This window comes from Loa loa, assembly GCF_000183805.2.
Source record: "Loa loa unplaced genomic scaffold supercont3.14, whole genome shotgun sequence".
NCBI classification, from domain to species: Eukaryota; Metazoa; Nematoda; class Chromadorea; order Rhabditida; family Onchocercidae; genus Loa; species Loa loa.
In genome coordinates this window covers 142236-167673 of record NW_018108194.1, presented here as the reverse complement: position 1 = coordinate 167673, position 25438 = coordinate 142236, and the positions used below count along the sequence as shown (strand labels likewise).

The 25438-nt window shown below is 30.9% G+C and overlaps 5 protein-coding genes across 5 annotated transcripts; 1 reads left to right on the top strand and 4 right to left on the bottom strand.

The window, feature by feature from the left end:
- Positions 1-2777: 2777 nt before the first annotated feature.
- On the bottom strand, positions 2778-3540 carry LOAG_01697 (hypothetical protein; the record flags this gene model as incomplete). The annotated part of the gene is made up of 2 exons (XM_003137235.1): positions 2778-2948; positions 3421-3540. The coding sequence occupies 2 exons, from the start codon at positions 3538-3540 to the stop codon at positions 2778-2780; spliced, it is 291 nt and encodes a 96-aa protein (XP_003137283.1).
- A 6534-nt stretch (positions 3541-10074) lies between these two features.
- Positions 10075-12428, top strand: LOAG_01696 (galactoside-binding lectin family protein; the record flags this gene model as incomplete). Its single annotated transcript, XM_003137234.1, has 8 exons — positions 10075-10161; positions 10302-10380; positions 10750-10903; positions 10999-11077; positions 11267-11389; positions 11676-11831; positions 12072-12200; positions 12315-12428. 8 exons carry the CDS (start codon positions 10075-10077, stop codon positions 12426-12428), a joined length of 921 nt encoding a protein of 306 aa, XP_003137282.1.
- Positions 12429-13649: 1221 nt separating this feature from the next.
- On the bottom strand, positions 13650-16567 carry LOAG_01695 (hydrolase; the record flags this gene model as incomplete). Its single annotated transcript, XM_003137233.1, has 8 exons — positions 13650-13842; positions 14153-14275; positions 14418-14526; positions 14745-14941; positions 15214-15346; positions 15759-15978; positions 16153-16347; positions 16556-16567. The coding sequence occupies 8 exons, from the start codon at positions 16565-16567 to the stop codon at positions 13650-13652; spliced, it is 1182 nt and encodes a 393-aa protein (XP_003137281.1).
- Positions 16568-18208: 1641 nt separating this feature from the next.
- Positions 18209-20170, bottom strand: LOAG_01694 (hypothetical protein). Its single transcript, XM_020445816.1, has 6 exons — positions 20017-20170; positions 19406-19530; positions 19047-19134; positions 18737-18840; positions 18607-18655; positions 18209-18333 (listed from the first exon to the last, which is right to left on the bottom strand). Exons 1-6 carry the CDS (start codon positions 20068-20070, stop codon positions 18226-18228), a joined length of 528 nt encoding a protein of 175 aa, XP_020303768.1. The 5' UTR covers positions 20071-20170; the 3' UTR covers positions 18209-18225.
- A 1866-nt stretch (positions 20171-22036) lies between these two features.
- Positions 22037-22473, bottom strand: LOAG_01693 (hypothetical protein; the record flags this gene model as incomplete). The annotated part of the gene is made up of 2 exons (XM_003137231.1): positions 22037-22158; positions 22428-22473. 2 exons carry the CDS (start codon positions 22471-22473, stop codon positions 22037-22039), a joined length of 168 nt encoding a protein of 55 aa, XP_003137279.1.
- Positions 22474-25438: the final 2965 nt, after the last annotated feature.

The window sequence follows — 25438 nt, the reverse complement described above, 5'->3', positions numbered from 1 at the left end:
TTTATTTGAAGAGTCTGGGGCTGCGCTACTTCCTTTTCATTTATCCTTTTTTAATGACTTTTTGCCATGCAAATAATAAGCCAAGTGAGTTCCATGTAATGTTTTATTTTCGTTCTCATTGTTTAGGATTTAAAACTAACAAAGCTGTAAAGTATCAATTTCGCGACGAAATAAGAAATTCGAATGTCATTTTATTGCTTATTCCCGTATTTAAAAACTTAATAAAGTCAAGTAATTTAAAATTTTTTTCTGCATTACAACCTTTTGATTTGTGCTTCTTTTTTTGCACTTCTCAAACATTATGCTTAGAATATGAAATATCACTCAGTTTTGACTTGTTTATTTCTTTGTTAGCGATTGTTCATAAGACAAAGTGGAAAACATGTGTTTTTATATGACATACAACAAATGAGCGGGACATTGCAGAAATATTTAAAGCTTTTCAAGTCTTGAAGCAACATTTCAAGAAAATATTATGATGAAAACACACAAATGATGCTGAACTGACATATGGAAAATAAAATAAAAATTGGATTTGACTAATGTTAGAAATGATCAAGTGTCTTTAATATGTATCCATACTTAAATCTCTTACTGATAAGAAAAAATTATCATACCTTGATCTTCCGCTGATAAAATCATACTTATCAGTGAAACCACAAAAGTTCGTCCTTTATGATGCATCAGAATGACCACAAAATTCCCATACTGATAAATTATCTGTTCTAAAAAACAATTTTTACAATGTTTTCTAATCATTGATATTTTCAGTGTGTGGTATCCGGAGCAGACAATTTGAAACATAAAATGGTGGCGCATTCGTGCCTCGAGAACACATAAGCAGGATGGTTAGAACGATATCCCTAATTATGCATCTGACTCGATCAAAAGGACATCAAACTCATCAAAGCTCCTTCTAAGTTTTTGTGCTCATTGTGGCCAATATTTCCTAATACAGTCCGAATTTACAGCTGCACAGAAAACAGCAGCAGTGGGAATTCATGCCCTCGATTAATATTCGAGGACATGTGCGGCCGTAATCAACGAAATACAGACAAAGCGTCACAGACTAGATTTTGTGGAGAGAGAAGAGGATTTCAATCTCTTCGTTCCAGATAGGAAATCAATTATATTTGAGAAGTGAGATTTGAAAAGAAGTAAGAAAAAAATGTTCGAATTGTTATGGAAAATAAATCATTCATAAAGTCGATCTCGTAGTTTTCCTAATCACCGAATTTTTTTTTCAGACCATTGATACTACTCAGCTTCTTTCACGCGGCCGTGCTTTTGCTGCCTGCTCCAGTTCTCCATCCTCTATTCAATGAAATACGTCCAAGCCGGTTAGCAGAATTCAAAAAAATATAATAAAAATTGAAAAAAGAAAAATCAAAGAAAAAGTTTGGGAAAAGGAAGTACATTAATTCAAGGAACTCGTTTTTAGCCAAAAAATAGTTGTCGCTACTGAACTGTTTATCCAGTAACCAAAATCAAATCATCTTAAAGCATTGTAATCATTAGCAAAAACAACTTAATAAAACTAACAAACCAAAACCTAACTCTCCATAGCAAAGCCGGTGAAATCGAAAATAAGAATAGCGTAAAACTACAAGCAAACAACTGAATAAGTAAATCAATTTTTTGATTTTATGTAAGGTTTTGATTTTATGCGAGTTTTGTGATAGTTAAGAAAAGTTCTCTTTACAAGTTTCTTGATCTTAACTACAGCATTAAAAGAGATTTCATATGGAAGTGGCAACAAATTAGCTACAAAATCTCTAAATTGTTTTACTTTCTTTTCCCAAACTTTGAATTCGGTTCTTTTCACATTTAAAGTTGTTTCAAATAACGGGAAGAAATTTTTTGTTCCCATGTTTTCCAAATTCATTTTTTCTTAGCGATTTTTTGTTCTTTTGGTTCTTTCACTTCTTTTAATTTTTTTTTTTGATTTTAACTTTTCCTTTTTTTCAATTTTTATTTTATTTTTTTGAATTCTGCTAATCCGCTTGGACGTATTTCATTGGATAGAGGATGGAGAGCTGGAACAGGCAGCAAAAGCATGGCCGCGTGAAAGAGGTTGAGTAGTATCAATGGTCTGAAAAAAAAAATTCGCTGATTACGAAAACTACGAGATCGACTTTATGAATGATTTATTTTCCATAACAATTCGAACATTTTTTTCTTACTTCTTTTCAAATCTCACTTCTCAAATATAATTGATTTCCTATCTGGAACGAAGAGATTGAAATCCTCTTCTCTCTCCACAAAATCTAGTCTGTGACGCTTTGCCTGTATTTCGTTGATTACGACCGCACATGTCTTCGAATATTAATCGAGGGCATGAATTCCCACTGCTGCTGTTTTCTGTGCAGCTGTAAATTCGGACTGTATTAGGAAATATTGGCCACAATGAGCACAAAAACTTAGAAGGAGCTTTGATGAGTTTGATGTCCTTTTGATCGAGTCAAATTCATAACTAGGAATATCGTTTTAACCATCCTGCTTATGTGTTCTCGAGACACGAATGCGTCACCATTTTAGTATTTCAAACTATCTGTTCCAGATACCACACACTGAAAATATCAAAGATTAGGAAATATTCAAAAACTGTTTGTCAGAACAGATAGTTTATCAGTATGGAGCTTTTGTGACGTTTTGAGGTATCATAAAGGAAGAACTTTTGTGATTTCATTGACAAATATGATTTTATCAGCGGAGATCAAAGTATGACAATTTCCTTCGCCAGATTATAGACATCACCATTTCAAATATTACTAAAATTATGAATTACCGATGTCGTTGTTTTTTCTACTGGAACCACCGTGTTTGGGGCACTCGCAGCTCCTTTCGGAATCTTTCCGGAAAATATGCGGGGGCTGAATCTCTAAACATGCGGGGCTGAATACTTCCGGCTTTGCTGAAGGTCTGTGTGATTCTGATCGCCCTCGACTCTGAAATAAGTTTAAATTTAGTGTATGTTATTTGGCCACTTCTTGTAGCAGTTAAAGCTAATACCTGTTCTATTACTTTGATATACATTTATTGCATGCCAACGCTGTCTGAGCAAAGGAATTTTGAAATATGGCAGCAAAGAAATTTTGACTGCCCTCGATCTCCTGAAATAAGCTTAAATTTAGCGTAAATTATTTAACCTTTTTTAAAAAGACCTGTTCCAACTGTTACTCTACCTCAAATTTTTTTTTAAGAAAACCCGTTTTAACTGTCACTCTATTTGGGGTTCTTCGTTCGATAACAAGGTCCACTCTGCTCCGGATGACCAATCCTTGGTCTCATATCATTACACGAAGATGTAATAATTAAAATTAATACTTGCTGTAACTGTCACTCTGATAGACATTGATATACATGTAACTCTCACTCCGATATACTTTGCTAAAATTAAAACTCACGGAACAAGCTTACAAACTGATTCTGTCGGTTCTTTAATATCTTTTGTACCCAATGACTCCACCAGTATCTCAGGTCTTTCTTCATCGTTCGATAACAAGACCCACTCCGCTCCAAATGACCAATTCCTGGCATCCTCAGAAAGAAGAATCCATCTCACCCTTTCGCCGTCAAATCCAAATCCTGGCCTCCTCTCCACTTATCCCCACCTCCTCCCAGTGAATTAAGAACAGATTTTCAAATTGAAAAGACTACGTTCTCACAGAGTTTTTTTTTAAATTTTAAATTTTTTTTAAATTTTTAAATTTTAAATTTAAATTTTTTTTTAAATTAAATTTTTTAAATTTTTTTCTGCAACCCTTACTTCCCACCGCTGTCAATTCATGATATAAAAAAGGAAAAAAGGAAGATGAAGTAAATATTGTTCTGTTTCGTTCTTTATTCCTGTAATTATGCACGAAGCATTACAGGCACCCTTTCCAAATAATCCAAATTTTGTCAATATATTTCTGCATAAAAAATGGATTTTTTCTTGTCTTTTGATTAATGCAGATTTCTATTTATTTTTTAAATTAAATGAATAATGAATATCCAAGTTGGCATTTGCATATCGCAGTCGAATTATAGGATTTATCCAATATCATAGTAGAATTATCGGATTTGTCTACTTCAAGATAGCAGTAACATCGATGATTTCAAATGACTTCTAAATTGCATCTTCAGCAACAACGCACGTGCACATTTGTTGTGCATCATTTTTTTGAATATATTCAGATATATTTGCAGTGCAAATCATGCAATTTTTCATTTTGGTTTATATGCCTGAATTTAATGATTTTTTTGAAAAACGTTTAACAATTGGGCGTTGAGACCAGTGAGTTTGCACTGTTAAGGAAAGAAGGACTTTTCCTTCTTTGGTTAAAATTTCCGATTGTTATTTGACGGTACCATATTCTACGGTTATTCTTAATAATATTACTTTAATCTATTTTTAATTCTTTAATCTATTTTTAATTAATTAAATTTATGAAATTTAAATTCGACAATACCCAATTCAGCAAGCGTTAAGTATAGTATACGCAGTGGTGAATAAGAAAACTGAAACAAATGTTGCACATATCATTGGTAGTTTATAAACTAAATTGATAGGTTTGTAAAAAATTCATTGGATAGTTAGTTGCTAACTATATTTTAGCCCATTTACTGCCTTCCCATTCGTTATTTTTCGTTTCCGGACCAGTTTTTCACTTTTCGCCTTCCTTTATTTTACCTGAATCGTATTCAAAAGGAAATGGTTGCCGCTAAAAGTCTTCAGAAGAATGCTGGTTGCTTATACAGAATTACGCTACATGTATCGAAACAAGGAGTTCATTCCAGAAGCTACGGAAGTACGTAAAGGTAAAATTTAATTGGCAGTTCAGCAATGTTCGGAAAATTCAAAACTTTCAGTAAGTTTACAGGATTTTTTATATGGATCAAAGTTATTAATGGATTCTTTGTGATTCGAGTCATTCTAGCAAAAAAGCTATTTTTTTCCTATTCTTGGCATAAAATCCTTTTGGTCGTAAATGATTGTAAAGGCATTTTTACATTTAGAAAGAAGAATGTAATCCATCAAATTGTAGGGCATCTTGAAGGCAATTTTAATTAAGCAACCATTACTTTATTCTTACTGACAGGATTGACATGTTTCGACTCTATTCCTGCGGAAAATCTCATTTCCTTTGATTTTCACAAAAACAAATTATTACTTTTGGATGCTAAAAATGCAATGCATATTTCATATGATGCAATCAGAACAGAAAGGAAAGTAACCAACGAGAATTTTACGTCATGCTCAAACGTTCACTTTAAGAACTGATACATGATATCAAACTAGACTAATAATTTCAGAATAGGCTTACGGACAATTTTTTTTTCATCAAATTTCGATTTTTCCCTGATCTAAATTCAAGAAAAATTGTGACTCAAAACTTAAAATATTTGTTTGCTTGCATGTTAAAATGTGCACTCATCCTTCCAAGATTCATTCCAAATTAATAATTGTTGTTGGATTTCACTTTGCTTTCAATATTCATGATTTGATATCGAAATTCAAACTTCCGTTGCCCTTATTTTTTCAATTCTACAGGATTATGCCAACAAACAAAATGGATCTATTCGAACTTTTCAAAAACTCATTATAATAAACTGGTTTATGAAAGATTTTAATGAAAAAGTGATTGCATCTTATGATTTGCATGACCTCTTGTGAACTGTTTGAAAACTCAGCCCAGCACATTATCAAATTCTATTGTTTGTTTTTTTCATCCTCCCTCTCACTTCGTTTTCTACATTTTTGCTATTTTTAATTATTTTTATTAATTTCTATTTAGTTTTCTTTATTTCTATTTATTTTTGTTTGTTTTTATTTATCTTATCCATTCTTACTCATTTCTATTTATTTCTACTTATTTTTATTTATTTTCATTTATTTTAATTTGTTTTTATTCATTTTTACTTATTTTTATTCATTTTCATTCATCTTTTTTTGTTGCAAAATTTTTACGTTTAGTTATATGGAAGGAAATGGATTGTAGTGACCTTTTTCATAAGTATGCTATCGCCTTAACAGAAAACTTTTTGTTACCTGAACGTCTCGACCCGTTACCCATGTATCTGTTCCTATCGCCGGTAAATCAATCAACTTCATCAATCGTCAGATGTGTAAACGTTCACTTATTTTTCGATACTTGTTCATGTCACACATAATTTAAAGGGACAGTCAGCAATGGCATTGAAAATTTATAAAAATAATTATCCGGTCCTCAAATTCTTTACATCTCACTTTTCAAATTATGTAAAATCATCTTTCTATTGTGCATTAGACACTTGAGAGTGCATCAAATCGATACTTAAATTGTATTCATTTGCAAATTCAATATCTTAAACTGAACTGAAATTGTCTTTAGTTGTAATTTTCCAGTTCTTTTTTTAGTGGTAGTTTTCTTAAATTACAAAATTTTTGATATCATAAACAATGAGTCATATCGATTGTTTATAATGTCAAAAAATTCAATTCAACAGTTCGATAAGCTATGAATAATTTCAATAGAGAATAATAACTGTCTATCTTCTTATGTCATTGTTGCTAAAGTGTTTGTCGCAAAGTTAGGTGACATCTTCTGTTACCATTTCTATTTGCTGTTTCTAAATTTATGTGCCATATATATTGTATATTATTTGCACAGTGTGTACATTACTTCGTTATATTTACTTCATATCCTTTTGTATGCATATTTTCACATTTTGAGATTTTATTACGCCTGACAACTATAATTGAAACATACTGTATTTTAAAAGGTTGAAAGGTTTAAAAAACACAAGTTATCATTTCCATTCAGGATACGATACTTTTATGGTAATTAAGCATTTCACGAAATAGGTATAATAGCCAATCACTTTTAATAAGGGAATGAAATAAGTAGGATTAAAATATTTCAGAATTATTACATCTTATTGCATACTACTTTGATAGTATGGTTCCTACGAGCTTCTGCTCTTTAATTTCCGGAATTAATCTTTATTAAAACGTCATTCTTACTTTCTAATTACAAAATTTTCGGCCAAAGATCAACAATAATTTTAAAGAAAAATTGTTTGGTTGCTAAATATCATTTTTCATTTTTCATCTTTCATTACTACTAATTTACTTTAATATATTTTATTATTGACTCGTAACTATACTCTATTCGATCAACGTTACCAATGATTCGTTAGGATCCAGTTCTTCTGATGCACAACGATGGAACCAATGGCTCATTACTACTTCTCTTTTTCACATTTTTCTGTTGAATATAATACCTTGGCTGGAATAGATTTCATAAATTTCGTAAATTGAATTTAATGTTTGAATTGAATTTTCGCCATCTATTCCTATCTTTCTTTTTTTTTTTGCTCCATTTCGCTGTTACAATTATAATTATAAGTGATGTATATGTGGGAACCTTTATTAATTTCCAAAATTAATCTTTATTAAAACGTTATCCTTCACCTTTACTGTTCATACAGATTTACACCTTGAAAAGGTTTTTAGAAAAAGTAATTAGAAACTGCCTTTTAATTAGGCCATTTGTCTGTATGCTAAAGTAATTGTACAAGCAGCGATAGTGTTATGTACTTTATAGTAATCCGAATTTTTTTCTACGTCATCCATCAAATTCCAATTCACTGATTCCACAAACATGATCAGTCAGAAATTGCTCCGGAAGAAGTGATCAGTTTGTCACCACTGTAAATGTATTATATGCTTCAATAAACGATTATTCAATTGTCTAAAGTGACACTATCGTTATTGTTTATCAGTTCCATTATACAGAAGATTAACGATTTCCATAGTGAATTGCAAATGGCTGAAATTTAATTTCTAATAAGCTTAATGATAAATAAGCTTTCGTATTTGATATTATTCCACATGAATTTCATATGATTTGATTAGAAATAATTTAATATTCCTATAGCTATTAATACCATTTTCATTTATTTATATGCTAAGAGCAAAATTTTGTTGAGTGAATTATTCCTCAGTTAAAATTTTTGCTTGCTTATTTAAGACTTTTAAAAATGTTTCTATCACATTGTGGCTGGATAAAGTTGATATTGTGGCCTGCTGTAGCATTTCTTGGACCACCTTCTTTTTCTCGATCAATCATAAAACGTCGCTTCATAACTTTGACTTTTTTTTTCTCTTTTTCACTTTGCATAGACGCTTTTCTTGCCGTTTAAATTTAACTTTCAAAACTATTCCCACTGTTACTCTGAAAACTGTCTTTTTTACTGTTCACTCTTTTTTTGCAAAATTATTTCACAGTGATATATTTGTGGGACGACACGCACACACACACACATGCATACGCAGACATACACACACACGTACACGCACAGACACATACAAACACATACACACATACAACACAACACACACACACACACACACACACATATATATGCATATATTCTATGTGCGCTGTTGTGAAAAAATTTGTCATTGCGAAAAAAAAAAAACGTATCATTACTGTAATGAGTGTTGTCTAAAGTCTAAATATTTCAATGATTCATTTTGGAACATGCTCCATTTGGGTGATGATCAGGAAGTTAGTAGGGGAGGAAGTTTTGACACTTAATTGAGAATTTTGAGTTGAATTTGAGTAAGGTTGACTTTTCGGAAATCAGGTAATGTTTGATGGTAAAAGTACTCATTGTCGTGTTTTTCATTCGTCATTAAAAGGTTTATTCGACAAAACACTAAAAAAACAAGGCCATCATCCGTAATTTACCTTATGGTTGAGTAAGGATTGTTATTGCTAATTTGGAGAAGGTAAAATTTTACTAAATTTTCACTTTGATTTCTGCCCTTCCTCTTTTCTCTCGATAATATAGGCATACAAACATTTGTTTACATTTCTGGCAAATGAATGCAGTCGGATGAATACTTATGATGTTCCAATTTCGTTTAAGTAACCACAATTACTAATTAGTGCTGATATTGTTACTGTTGTCGGTTGTAATCGCTGTCATTACTATTATAGATGACATTATCTAACTTTCATTATCTTGTATTAAAAGCCGATTAGTTGGGAATTCAATCTGATTTTACTACTTATTTCTTCATCATCTTATCGTTAAGTTGTTTACCCAAAAATCGTTTGATGTATTAACATCCGGTAAAAGTCTAGTTTTAATTTACTTTTCTAGTACTAAAATTCATTAAATTGATCACAAAACTAGATTAATTATGATTATTAATCAACCCATTTTTGTTTTCAAACAAAACTATTATATATTTGAATTTACTGAGATACTTCCTGAAATGTTCCATGATATTCTTGTACTTCATTCTCTCTAATATTTTCAGTATCCATTCTGATGCCTTTCTCTTCACAGTATTTTAAAAAAATTTCATTCAAGACAGTGTAATAGAAATATTTTGATCTTTTTCACCATAACCCTTCCATTGTCATTTGTCCCGTTGAGAAGAGACATTGAAGTGTTCTATCGGGAGACAGATTCACTTGTTATACAGTGAATTTGATTTGCGACCAGAATTTATTATTGTGTTTCTTCGCTGCTACGCTAAAATCAATTCCAATGCCCCGTTTGCTGTGTATATTTTCTCTTTTATAACCAACCAATCTTCTGCTTTTTTTGTTATTATTTTACTTTTGTAACTACAGTCCTTCTATAAGCATTTTAAAGATTAAATTTGAAAAATTTGTAACTTTAAAATAGAAAGAATAGAATTTACAATCATTTATACAATAAAGAAAATGTAGTGAATTAGCAAATTTATTAACTGCTAACCTGAAGTTTCACTTTTTTTGTTATTGTTATTTAATAAAATCTCACTACGATCAAGTTATGAATAATTTCACTCTACAGAATAATACCCACGATTCATTCAATTCTTATCAAATAATTTATTCGTTTAAAAATGATTTTAACATCTAAAAATTTCCATATTCTCTATTTGCAGATACTCACTGTGAATGCTAGTGATTTGATTTAGCTCGAATTCAACGAAACAGATCAGTCCAGTTTCTAAGCAGTAGTGTATGTGTCTATGTGTACATGTGTGTGTGTGTGTGTATGTGTCTGTTTATGTATTCCTTCGACCAATAACTTGTCATATCGATGTCATCAATTTTGAGAAAATTATTCAAAAATGAAACAAAAAGAGCTACACAGAAAAATTCCATTACTGGGCGGAATAGCAGCTTTGTAAGTTAACTTTTCAATGTTTGAAAAATGGAATTAGTGTATAGTTCTCATTGTTGATAGATAATAGCAAAGAATGTGCTATTGATATGATTGATTCAAAACAATTTGAAATATTATCAATAACAGATGAAACATTGCAGCCAGTGCCGTACTTGTCGAAACTGGAAGGCAATCAGTTACAGCCGGGTCAATCATTGATTGTTCGAGGATATATCATTGGTTTATTTTATGGATAAATAAATCTTCCACATTTTAAAATATTCTGAAGCAATAAAGTGTATCAATAGTTTCGTTTAAACCTGTCGATCAGTCTGAAACAATGAATTAATAAAATTATAGTGAAATAAGTGTGCCAGAAAGTTGAGAAGATAGAAAAACCAGTTTGGAGACATTTTAATGTGCAATTTTGAAAGTGAAAGTGCGGATGTGTTGCAGTTAATGTACCATAAAATTCTGAATGACTATATGATACAAACTTTCCCAGCTTGATGAATCAAACCAAATTGCATTTATGTCTAAGGAAATTTTGCATATTATATAAAAAAGTTAGATTTGGAAATTTCAAATGTAATTAGAATGAAACTTAAGGACGTAATGAGTTTATTATAAACCTCACAAATGGTGGAAAGGTGGAAAAGGAGGATGAGAATGATATTCTCGACAACCGACTTCTTGCTATTCGAGCAAATATTGCTCTAAAAAGAATTTATTTGAATGCTTGCATCGATGGCGAATGGGGGAGGTTAGCTTTTTCTGCAAATTTTAACAAATGTGAAAAGACTGTACGTACTGCTCAAATTTTTGCTGATAATAAATTACTAATAAAAAAATCTTTAGAGAAGGTTCAGTGAAGCATAAATGGACACCTGGTGATGAATTTGATATACGAATTAGATGTCATGACAAACACTTTGAGGTTAAATTTCGCAAATTTTTGAAACTATTTACAAGAAAAAAAGAAGGACTAATCGCCAATTAAATATTTTAAGTAATTTCTGACAAATAATTTCCTTCAAATTTTACTGTTTTGCTTTCAATACCTGCCATTTAATGTATCCAAGAACATTCTTATGCTTTAATAAAAAATGATTTGATGTAATTTCAGATATTCATTGATCATAAATTACTGGCCAAATTTGCATATTATGTGCCAATTTCAAATATTTCGCACATCTATATGAATGGTGATGCCGAACTGTACACAGTCTCATGGGAAGGCAAATATTACGTAAGTACAATGAATAGTTCGATTCTGATGAAAATTTACGATGGTTTTGCCGTATGTTCGCATCATTCACAATTTGCGATTTTTCAGTCGTCCACTCCGTCTCAATCTTGAAATTAGACTGATATGGAAAATTGAACATTTTAAAAGCAAAGCCAAATTGGATCAGCTGGATTAAAAGCTTTCTTTACAAATGCAGTTGATACAGTTGTATTTTTCCTGACCGTAACATTTCGATTGATTTTTTCTTTTTTTCTTTTTTTTTAACTTACCGTCAACACGATTACAGCAAATTCCCTACACAGCAGATATCCCGGGAAACTTTTATCCAGGACGAAAGCTTTACGTATCAGGACTTGTTAAAAAACGAACCAAACAGTTTATGGTGGATTTTCATTCTGGTAACGATATAGCATTCAGATTTAATCCACGAATTGCCGAAAAAGTAAGTTCTCATTTGACGATTATATCAGTTTTCACTCAACTAATGGTAGTTCGAATCCTTATCAAATCATACAAAAACATGACAAGAAAGGAAAATCTTAAATTATCTGAAAACTAATCCATGCAAAAACGAATCAATCTGTATTATCATTATGTCACTAATAACTTTAAATGCTCTATTTGTCAATTACACCAAACGTTATGAATTGACGAAAAAACGGAAATTGGAGAAAGTTTTCAGAAACTAATTCGGAATACTCGATCTGAAGAACGATGGGGAACGGAAGAAAAGGAGCTCGAGATTCCATTTCCGTTTAAAAAGAAGCGAGCTTTTGACTTATTATTTTACTGTGAAGAAAATCGATTTCTTGTTAGTTCATCTCTTTTTTTAAAACAAAGCGTTCTCAGTCCAGTTTGACTTTTGACTTTTATTTACTTATATGAAGAGTTTAATATTTTTTTTTTTTGATTTGAATGATTACAGTGTCACGTTGATGATTGCCTTGTGTGTTCATTTACACATCGAATGTCACCCCGAGATATCGATAAGCTTTCCATTGATGGTGATATCGAATTACAAGGAGTACATCTCAAGTGAAACTCAATTTCACTTTTATTTACATATTTTCTTTCATATGTATTTAGGCTGTCCTTAATTTTTTCTAATATTTCATATAAATTTTTATTTTATGCCTAATTTATCTTGAAGAAATCCCAAAGATATTATAAGGACTGAAGGTAGAACTGATAACAGCTATCGGGATAATATTGCTATTATTTTGTGATACAATATAGTCTCTGATATAAAATTAGAAAGCTACAGTACACATTAATTTAATCGTAGAAAACTGAATGGTAGATTATCGTAAGTGTAAAGTAGTGATGGAAGCTTCGATTTCTGAATTTTGCTCGGTAAACATTATCTCGAGGTCATTCTTTTGTTTAAAACTTGTAGGCTCATTTCTACTTTCATGATTTTCCATCATTTTAAAGTTGTTTTATTCTAGCAATATCAACACCTATCTCAAAAATTACAGTACTCTTTTTTCCTTTTATACGAATGTGTGATGCAGTAATCTATAACTTTTCTTTTTCTTAATACAATTTTTTCTTAGCACTCACTATAATAATGTTTATTTCACTTATATGCACATTTCCATCTATATATCTACATTTATCAAAAACCCTTACGCCAGCAGTTAGCGTCAATGGGGTCACGTCAGGTCACACATCCTCAAATGGATTAACGAGATTCTTGCTGTCTCTATCTGCTATCTATCAAAGCCACAGCCAAGAGAATAGGTTTGGCAAACACATCGAGGAAAGAAGACCCTGTTGAGATTGACTCATTTTAACTTAAGCAATGATATTAATGAAATAGAAGATAATATGCAGAGGAGATAGGCGATAAATAAGTTTAACTTCAAATTTATATCTCACCTTAAAATTCCATCATAAGGTTAAAGCAATTTGTACACTGTACATGATCCATTATTTCATTTTGCATACCTATGCAAAACAATTATAATTAACTATGATAATTACAGGTAAAGTATGCATCGGCAATGTAAGGTGATCTTCTAAAATGACAACAAATGTTAATTTCGATTGATTCCTTTTTTTAATTCCATCAAAAGAAATGAGAATATGTGAGAAAATATCACAGATAATTATGATGATTTACAGTCATCAGATATATTCAGTTACAATTATGACTGAAGCAAATTGTAATTACAGTAAGTCAGGATAGTTATACAGTAATATTAGTGATATCCAAAATTTCAACTCTTATTTGTTGACATTTGCAAAGAATATCACTCTAGCTGAATTGTTTTAACGAATTTGATAATGTCATCAGCAAGAAGTTTCGGTCTTCAAAAGCGGCAAAATGTCCACCAGTTTTGATTTCTGTATAACTTATCAGGTTGTACATGATATGCATTACCTCTTTTGGTTGCACAAATCCATCTTCCGGAAATGCTGCGTAGCCGGTTGGAACAGTAATGTACTGACTTTAAAATAATAAGATGATAATTTAACAACATATACAATCAGATTTGTTCTTTTCATTAAGATTACTATCAACAAGAATTAATTTATTTGAATTGCAAAATTTATATAGCACAAGAGTTTGGTCATTCAATTGGTCAACTTATTTGATTTGTAAAATTTACATGGTTCTGAAGTTTAGTCATATAATTGATCATGCGAAATTTTAGCTAACTAATAACCTTCAGTAATCATTTAGCATCAAAACTAATTTAGACTTACAATCTGGTAGATAACGTTCAATTCAAGATGGAGTAAGAGGAGTCAACTTACGTGACTTGATGAAACCTGAGTGGACTTTGGTATGCTTCCTTGTAAAATCTTATGGCATTTATTATATTACCATTGAACCAATAAATGGACACTATGGTCAGCAGCTCATCCAATGTAAACTTCCTGAAGAAATAAACACAACATGTAGAAATTGTAGATTTTTATATTTCTTAAAAATGAAAAAATCATCGTTGGAAAACTTCCAAAAATTCTACATTCCTTTTGTCCTCTAAAATTTTTCAGATTTTTCGGCAAAATTAATTACTTTGTGAGTCCACCGTCATGAAATGACCGATAAGTGATATTTGTTCCGGTCGAAAACTTTTCGAGAATATAAGCTGCCAAACCTATTGGAGAATCATTAAGTGCTACACCTAAAACATTGAAGAAACACGACAATTTCAGAAATTGCGGTGGAAAAAACTAATTATAATCTAAAATCTTTGTCCAATCTAATTTCATTGGACTTCCCAAGTAATTTGAATAAGACTACTTGCATATTTTCAAGCTTTTGTAATTAAATTCAAGCATCGTACTGCAAAAGAAATTGTATGCAATTATTAATTAAAATTAAGAAATCCGAAATCATCACCAATAGTATCCGGTTTTGTCGCCTGAATGTGCATATATCCTGTTTCTTCAAGCACTTCCTTGAAGAAAGCGCTTGTAGTTTTCGAATGAAATAATTTGGAAGAATAAGCTAATCTCGGTGCTATGATACCAAATGTTCGGTACAATAGCGCTTTCCAATTAAATACCATTGCCAAGTTTAAATGTAAACCAATAATACTACAATGTTGCATCGAAATAATTATGGTACGATTTTGAAGTTTGAAACAAGTTTTAAGATTCAATAGGAGGAGAGGAAGTGAAATCGGAACTACATATTGAAGTGTTTAGCTTAGATTTGATTTAATTTAAGGCTGATCTAGTAAGTATCAATAAAGATTGAGAATTACCCTACAACATATGGAAAATGAAAAAGTAATAGCATATTTGTTGCACTCAAACCTTTCTTTTATGAAAACACAAAAAAAACAGAAAAAGGAAGGAAGACCGACTTTTCAGGATAATAAAAGGCGATTTTAGTAGCAATATTGCTCCCCCAATCCCCGCCCTGCAGTAGATACCTTGAGAAACCTAAACGAACCATCAATTTGTTGAATATTCTTGCTGCCGCTTCTGGATTAAATCCTGCAAATTTTGAAATTTATTGTTGACAAAAGTGAAATAATGTCTAATTCTACTAGGATTTGCAAAACTTGTTTGAAGGTATTATAGATTAGAGGAAAACGGATGATTTGAAAATAAAAACTTAAAATCTTCCCGTCGACAAAATTTATTCTGTCATTTATGAGAGACTTATTAATTGGAAATGAAGTGTTAACAAATAGCACGAGATATGTAAGTCTAATTAGATTGAATTTTGAATTTGCATATAATGCCTACGGACATTATAGTATTTTAATAACACTGTTAAGGGACAAAAATATTTGGATAAGTTTACTCAATTTAAAAAACCTATGTACTTTTTCACTTCAATAATAGTGAGAATAATAATTAAAAAAAATGAAAGTAACCTTGCTAGACAAGCTTTCCATTTTACCTTTTTTCATTGGCGCAGCTGACCAACCGAATCCAGGAATCGATGGTGCAATCACTTCGAAAGCTACATTAATATCAGAACCAATCTGCTGAATTGGATCCAGCAGCACCGGAATGATTTTAAAGAACTCGAATACATTTCCTGGCCAGCCATGTAGTATTAACAATGGGAGGATAACTTCATAATTATCATATCTCGGTTTAGCATGGATGAAATGGATCTGTACAGATTAAATACCAAAATTATATTTGTCTCAAACTTTGCCCTGCCGCCAACAATTAAGTGACTTAATTCATTTAAAAGCTAAATAAACAAATAAATGTTCAAGTGATAGGAAGTGATAAGAGAGAAGGAAAAGGTGCAATGAAAAGCTGAATAATCCGGAAAAACTTACCTTAAGGCCTTCAATTTCAGTAATAAATTGAGGTAAAATGTTTATAATAGCTTCATGATATTTCCAATTGTATTTATTGAGCCAGTAATTAGCCACATATTTAAGATATTTACCGTTGAAACCATATGAGAAATCATTACAATCCTCTAATGGTTCATAACTAATTCGCCAATTTTTCAAACGAAATTTCAAATCCTTTAATTCAATCTCATTTTCAAACTTATATCAAAGGAATTAACTGAAACAGTGAAAATATCATTTCATGTTAGTCTATGCATGAATCATCAATTTCAGGTGAAGATATTAATGAAAAAAAAAAAGAAACTTATCTCTATGGCTTCCTTGGAAACGTTAACTTTAAAAGGGATAATGTGCTCATCGTCTATCCGCTTCTCTCCACGACCAAACCATCCATCGGTAGCTATGTTTTGCTAAAAATTTTGATTTAAATCAGCTTAATATAAGGAGAATGAATTAAATTTAAATTATCGATTATCATTTTATCATGTTTACACACTTTGAACTCACCAAGATAAGGCTTATTGAAAAAAAAAACTTTAATACAAAGTTTTTTGGAATCATATTTCAAGAAAAAAAAGAAAAGGACTCACTGAATAAGAAACGCCAAAGTTTTTCTTAATTGCATAAATAGCATAAGCAATGATTACAATAGATGTCGCTACAATTAATTTTAATGAATAAGAGCCTATCATTGAAGGAATAAATGAACAAAATAAACTGGATAATATCACTTCTGTGTTCTAAAAAAAAATCAATCCAAATGAAAAATGAAAAATGTAATTCAGTTCCTTTCATTTCCGATCCTTTAATGAATATGTTCTAGCCAGGTATGACGATTGGCTTAAGTTTTACATCCAGTTTGTTTATTCCACAGATAGACGATAATAAGCAAAATATGATTTGCATAACAAAAAGTGTTTGCTTAAGTTTATTTCTAATTCAAATTTCTAATTAATTGTAGCCAATTTATTAATTGAAAATTTATGATTTAAAATTCACAAAAAGAGTTGTTTTTGCTATTACAAACAACAAGAACAAATTGATAAAAAATAAATTTATGCATACAATTAAAATTTAAATTAAAATTCGAATAGTTCCGTAATACTTTACTGTTGTCGTTTCATTACAAATATTGTGAGTCATTTATTTGGAAGAAAAAAAGACCAAATTATGGTTGCCAATTAGTGAAATGAATAGAGCTGAGGAGAGAAGTGTTGTATTCTCGATAATAAAATGTTGATGATCGGAAAGAGTAGAAAAGCAAACAATTTGTTGTAATGCTCAATTTATGGCTATCAATCAGACATTTAATGCTTGCTCCTTCAAATTTTATATTATTTTGAAGTTCGTTCCTTCAAACTCAAGCACATTTAATTAATCAATTAGTGATCCAAGTGAAATTGACCCCAAAAATTTTTGAAATTCAAGCAAATTTCAGTTAAAATTAGTCCAAGACTATTTCTTGTTCCAGCAAATTAATCAAAGTTTTTTGCATTCTTCTTGCAAATTTCCGTACATTTCCAGTAGTACTTGCAACTGTATATGCAATCCTAAGCAATCTATAATATAACTAATTATTTGGCACTTGTAAATGTAAATAAAAATCATTTTCCGTAACAAGGAATATTTAAAATTGTAGATGAATTCTAAAGATCTGAAAATATTTTGATAAAAATTGTGCCAACTACGTCAAATAACGCCAACAAACGCTTTTATTTGCTTATGCTTTAATGCTTGCATAAAAGATTTGCATGTGCAACTTGCACTTCTGTATTTATTCGTGACTGATCGTCATCTTTTCTCAAAGTTTCCTTTGCAGTCTGTGGGAAGGAACAATTTACTAAGCAGGGTAAGGTAATATTCTGGGATGCAGAATATCCTGAATTGCTTCCACACTTTACTTTTAAATTTATGGATGTCTGTATTTCAGTTTTACAGTTTTTTTTATTATTTTATTTTGAATTGGCAGAACATAAGAATAATCAAAATAGTGTAACTCGATGAAGGAACACCGTACACAATGTAATAATAAAAACTGAGTATTAAATGAGATCATAACTGCTGTCTTTTTCGGATTCCAGATTCAGGTCGATGTCCATCGTCTCGCCGTTTCCGCTTTGCGGGTTCGTTAATTTCATCAATTAAACTTCTTCCATCCATCTTAAAGGAAAATTTGTTACCGGTTTTTAATTCTCCCAGAGAGCATAAAATACTATACGGACTATTTGCATGTCAATCCGCTACCTGAACTTGTGCTGATAGGTTCTATTATTATGAAAAAAAAATTTCTGCGACTTTGACTCCAAAAATAGGTCATTTGTTTATCAAGACACTCGAACAGTTGATGAAACTAAGAGGTATGTAGAAAAGCGTATATTAAGGAATTCCAGTGAAAAAAAAAAAAGGACGGATACAAACTAAGCGAAGATTCACTTCATGCTTCTTTAGACATTTTCCATCTCCTTTTGTTTTTGTGCTGAACCTGAAGTCCAAAATCTTATTAAGCGTGGAAACGAATATGATCGAGGAATTATCATATGTATATGACTAAAACTCAACATACACTGATGTTGCTAATTCGTAATCCGTAATATCCTGTCCATCATTAAAGTCGACTTCATCAGACACTTTGCCACCTTTCAAATCTTTATAATATTTCATAAGCTTCTGGAAACAAAGAAAACTATATGCATTCATTATTTCCGTTAATTTACAGCAAAATAAAAACTGGCACAAATTTTAAAAAAAGGGTTACATTCCAGCAAACGTCAAAAAACATTTTCTGAAATGTAATTTCGAAAATCTTCAATCAAAACGTTTTTATTTTATATAGCGTGAAAAATTTAAAGTTTCCTGTCCGTTGGAAAAATTACCTCAACTTCCGGATTGAAACCTTTAAAAGACATCCGTCCAAATGAAAGGTTTTCCAACAAGTCATATCTGTTTTCAGATTTCACGGTTCTAAAATGAAAATTAAGCAATTTTTCCGTAAAAGAGACGTGAGCCCAGAGAAAAAAAACAGATTTTTAGTTATTTTACATTGAAAATTAAAATAGCTTAAAGACTTAGAGAGCTAATGCATATCAGTGTTCTACGGGAAATTCTCTGATAATGACATAGAAATCACAAATACTGAAAAATTGCAGTAACGTTGAAAAACATATTGTTCTAGAAGCAACATGAAGATGTGATAATTTCATAAATATAAAGTTTAATTTCGGAATTAACTTACGGTTCTGTTCCTTCTAACTCTTCCGATAGTTCTTTATTATCCTTTTTTAAAAAACGTTTCTGCAATTTCTGTTCACTTTTTCTCTTAGCTTCTTCCTCTAAGCGAATTCTTGTCCTTTGCATAAACTATAAATAGAATTCATAGTCATTGTCCTTTACATAACTACAAATAAATAAATAATTATAAATAAATATTTGTAAATAAAACTTATCACTGTCCTCCACAGAAACGATGAATATTATTTGGAGTTACTTCCCGTACATAAGTTATAAATGCAATTAATAGTGAAAGAAAAGAGAGGGAAAGGGACAAAGAAATCAGGGGAAGATACAAAGATCCAAATTCAATTTCATAGATTCCTCTTAAATTGAAGTTGAACTTGAAACCTTTAAACTAGAAATATGCCGCAAACATTTTTAACGACATAGCCATACGGGTGCTTATCTATGCCTTAAAAAAAACAGGGTAAGCTGTTGCATGTGCCTCTGCTTCTTATAATAAGAATTAAGATAATACTTAACAAAATGGTCGAGCAATTATAAGAAAATAAATATGCGCCACACAACAAGCATCTATTTTCATTCACAGAAATTTCTAAACAGCCAACAAACCTTCATTTGCAGAAGCGCCGAAGACAATCCTTTAGTATCGGTGTGGTCACTCATCTCTTGAATAACGGGAAATCGAAGTCGTGTAATTAAAACAACAAATTAATTTACTGGCATCGAAGTCCCGCCATTTCACGCCCTTCGGCTCTTCCTGAGAGATATTTCAATATGAAGATAAGGTTATATCCATGGACGTGTACAAAACATCGTACGAAAATATTTGCAAATTTATTGCAAAAATTGAAACATTTGAAATATTAGTATTAAAACTTTCGCCTCGCTTCAGTACATTTTTGGTATATCATTAATTAAAAGTTCATCACGTTACGTTAACACAATATACCTTCTTAGACGTTTGAAGATTCATCCCTCAAAGGAACGATCATTTTAATTAATGAGCAGTAAAACGAGCTATACCATTTATTTATTAAAACATTGTACTATTGATGAAACAGTCATGCGCTGTTTATATGAAGAAATGTGGGAAAAAATGAGATGATATACGGTCAAAGTGATGAATAAACGTGACGCAGTGACGTATGAACATGACGCAGTGACGTATGAACATGACGCAGTGACGTATGAACATGACGCAGTGACGTTAGAAACGTGAAATATATGCTAGTTATAAATATAACGACAAAAGCGACACATACGAATGATTGTAATAATACACCTGTCTAAGGAACTCTCTCGCAATTTGGATACCAACCCAGCGGGCTTTCAGTGGAGAAATTTAAGTGATATGTGGGAGTGAGGGACATCGGGAGAAACGATCGACGGTGAGTTTATCTCGGTGAAATGAACATGGCGGGGTGAAACTGCAACTTTTCAATTTACTAATATTCCTGCCGGTTCCGATCTGAAATCTCTAAGTTTTCAGTATAGGTTGAAGAATGGCAAAGAAGGTGGAATTTTTTGAGTAGATTAACTTTTCGAATTATTTCAGAGCATCCTTAGAGTATTGTACTGCTGTATCATTGGACAGGGAAAATTTTCGTTTCGGAATTCCGAGTGCTGGAATGACGTTTGTTAAGATGTCATCTTTTTATTATATATCTCATTCGCATAAATGAGAAGAATGTTCTAAATTAGAACCAAGAAATTGAAGTTTAAACTGAAATTTTAATGTGATATACAGATTTTATCTGATACATGCAAGACTTTGTCGGATACAAAAATAAACAATGAATGAATTAAATTCACATCCTGTTCTACACAAATACAAACATTTTGATTTGATACTTTCTACGATTGATCTCAGAATGAGCCTGAGCCTGAACCTGGGCATGATTGATGAGATTAAGTGCTGGTCATGTTCACTGCCGTAGCATTCACAGAAGAGCTTATAAATGCCTGAAATAAAGCAACGATGAGAAAATGGAGAATGAATCGGGAGATATTTAAATATTTTTAGTTACATGCTAAAAATGCTTCATAAAGTAAGCTTTACAGTAGGGAATGGAATTAACGAGGAATATAAAAGTAATATAGAACCATAACTGTCTAGCTTCAGTAAATAGCATCCTACCGGGCAGTAAAACGCATGTGTAAGTAAAGTATTACTTTGGTTTATTACCAATTCTTATTTACTACCGTATATTTAGTTTCAATTAACACTAAGCAAATATAATGAAGCAACGAACCTCGTAATAGCCTAGCCTAGCTAACTGAAAAAGGGCGACTCCGCAGAGAAACATGTTGACGCTTGCTAGATTATAGTTGACAGGTGTGATAGCAAAGCTATAACGTGTCCAAATTCCTCCCGTAAAAAAAAGCGCCACATTCTTTAAATGTAAATTATATGTTTCTTCCTTTTTTTTCTTTTTTCAAATTGAAATATGTTTGAGAATCTAAATTAGTGTTCGAATATTAGAAAAATTAAAACGGAAAAGGATTTAATCGATGTTTTGATAGGCCTGAAGTGTTGTTATTTGCTACTATTCCCATTACTTTAGGTGACATAAAAATTGACTAAATGCTTACCTGAAAAAAGCTAAGTTTTTCGGCTGGTCGCAATACATCAACCAAACCAGCCAATACTAGACACCACTTTATTGTTGGTCCCCAAAAAAATACTGTTTTGGGACCCGCAGGATGATCCCAAGTTTTTTTCAAGAATTCGGGTAGAATCGGGTAAATTATCTGCAATATATTGATTAAGTAATCAAACAATTACCTGCTAAAAATAATGAGATATGTAAAATATTTGAAATAGAAATATTGATAATTTTTAATATTATTACTGATTTTTGGCGGTGTTATAAGATATAATATTCTGAAATGCTAATCCACTCGATCTTCATTACGTTATGTTAAGATAGCAAGATATTACTTTTTTGAACTTTTAAAATTTCGAGTTTTGAACAGGAAATTTTGAAATAAAATTATACTTTTAGAATGGGGAAGTATACTTGCCTTATCAGCAGCTTTACAAAGTGGATCACATATGCAGGACATAGCTTCAAGTATAGAAAGGTTTCTCCTTTTCAATAAATATATTAATAATTTAATGTGAATGATAAGAATCGACAAAGAGTGTCATAAAATTGGGAGATCATTAGTGACGCAATGGGTAGCTATAGCATTAAATATCATTTAGAAGCCAACAGTTTCAGTTTTTAGTTTCTTTTAAAAAAAAAAAGAGAAGTAAATCATAGAAAAGATGAAAATAACAGGAATTTACGAATGGAACTGCGCCAGAAAAAGAAAACTTGAGATGAAAGTATGACAAATGAACAACATGAAATGATGATGGGTAGAAATTTTTGAGCAAAATTAGAAGATGAAATTTAATTTGTTGTCAGGTAATTGGTAAGTAACATTCAATAATAACTATAATTCATTTCAGTTTATAATTGACAAGTGGAAGTTAAAGTATAAGACAGTATACTTGGTAATTTGAAAGATAAAATCGATTTATAATACTTTTCTATACTAGTATATAATCTTAGGTTAGTTAGTTTATGTCATGACATATTAACAAAATTCAACAAGTGATCTTTGCTTCTTTTTCCGGTTTGTTAGCTCTTATCGTTAAAAAGGAATCGTATATTAGTGGATTTATCCTAAGGTTTTAGTTTAGATCTTTGTCCAATTCTGGAATAGCCATCTGATCTAAAGTCTAGAGGAAATGCTTTAGATAGAATAGTTTTCAAAGTTTGAAAGTTGAAAATCCCCAACTATGAATCTTGCACTAACAGTGGTCAATCATTAAAATGTTTACCAGATTTTTAATTTTACTTTTATAATTCTTTGCAAAAATTTCGATACTTTTCTTTAATTATTTATAGATGAAGAATTTTAAAGTTCTAATTGAATTCTTCAATGTTAAGATGGAAAAATAAAATATATGAAAAATGATTGGATTGAAAATTAAAAAATTTCGGTAATTTCGGTAGGTAAAATAAAGTAAAATCAATCAATTTAGTGAAATTTGAGTACTTTTGACACATTAATTATGGACAAGAATTATTTGAATGGGACTTGATGAAAGATGGAAAATTAATAATATAAACAATGTTCTAATGATGTTTAGTTCATTTGTGATAATAGGAATGATTGTTTGGGAATGGATTAGATCTCTTGATAATGGATGACATAAAGTCAGCTAATAATGAAAGAAATATTAATTGGCAAAGGATATCATAGTCTAGAGAAACTTTCCTTTCATTAATTTAAACGTTATAAGTTGTCCTCTCACATTTTCTATCCAAAAAAAAAAGCGAAAAAAAAATCTGAATTTCAAAATTATCTTGTTCTGAAGTTATTTAAACTATTCAAATTGATAATTATTACAGTCAAAAATTATCAAAAATTATCATAGCTTTCCTTCTATCTTTCCCTCTCTCTTCTATCTTTCCCTCTCTCTCTTGCTTTACATTATCACTGTACGATGATAAAGTACGTTCTGTGGAAAGGAAAGTGAATATGAGACAGGAACAATGGGAAGGGACCGGAAGGTAAGGAATCAAGACGAAATTACACCTTGATGAAAAAGTGTCCAAGAAAATTGATAAAATATATATAACAGACTCAGTCCAGAAATTTATGTATCAGATTCATGAGTTGAGCTGGAATTTGCATATTTGTTTACCGCCCAAAGCCATTATCATTTCTTTCATGTCATTTCTTTTTGATGACAGAAGAAGTGGAGACGATTGATTTGAAAAAGATGGTGAAATCATTCCTGAGAAGGGAAAACTCGAAAAAGAAATAAGAATTTAAGCAAAAATTCTATTGGAAGACATAAAAGAGAAGAAGGAGAGAGAATGATCGATGAGAGGTCGCGGTAAAGTACATTAGTATTTGCTATCAGAAAATTAAAGGCAAATTTCGGTGGAACGGCGAATTTTGTTTGTTTTTAATTTTAAGTCATCCTCGATGTGCAAATTGTCAGATAAAGTAGCAACAGATATAACTAACCAAACATCTCATCTCACTTTGCAAAAGTAAATTTAAAACAATAAATAACTAAGGGGAAAGAGATTTTTAAACGCTAAACACTTTTTGTTATTAATGTAATGAATAGGTAAATGATGAAGAGACCATTGTTTATGAAAGCGAAGCCTGTTCAGGTTAAATATTGTCAAATCATTCTCTGTGTTACAGTATGTTTGATAAATGCAATCATTAAGTAAGATAATGATCAAATATCAATGAAGGTAATAATCGAAAATTAATCTTAATTAGAAATAACCATATTTGTTAAACTAAATGTCAACTTTGGACCAACAAACTTGTCGCTTTTTTTTTTATTTTCATTTTTAAATGTTGTGGCAACAATTCAATCATGACTGAAATCAATTAAGATTACAATAGCAATTTCTAATTGTTATATGACATCATTTGGCTTTTTGTACGTCTACTTTTATTTACGAACAGACAAATGAAATAATGTTTCACTAAGATGAAATTTATTACAGTTTAATTAGTTGACAAACTCTACACTATTTATTCACTAAGCCACTGAAGAATAATTGGGACTAAGTTAATTAACTAGACATATAAATTGTTTGGCTAATGGAAAAAAATATCATATTTCAGGCTAAACCTTTGATTTAAATAATAAAGTTAAAGATGTTAATAGAGCAAATGTTTCTGGTGGTTGGTGCACAGAATCAGGCTATTTTGGCTTTGATTCAAGCAATCATCCAGTTACTTTAACTTTCTTCTTAGAGTTTTTTCCATGTATATAGAATTGACAAATATTTAATTCAAACCGAAAATGAACGAAAGTTTTCGGTCTTTTAGCGTTAAACGAATTTCTCCTTTACTTTCGAATTAATACACAAGAAAACTACAAAAATTTCATTTTAATATAAATTAAGTATGAATTTATAAGCAAATACGAAGAGAATGAAATGAAGTTAGACAAAACCGGAATCGGAATCGGAATCGGAACAATTCTCTAATGCACATTTCT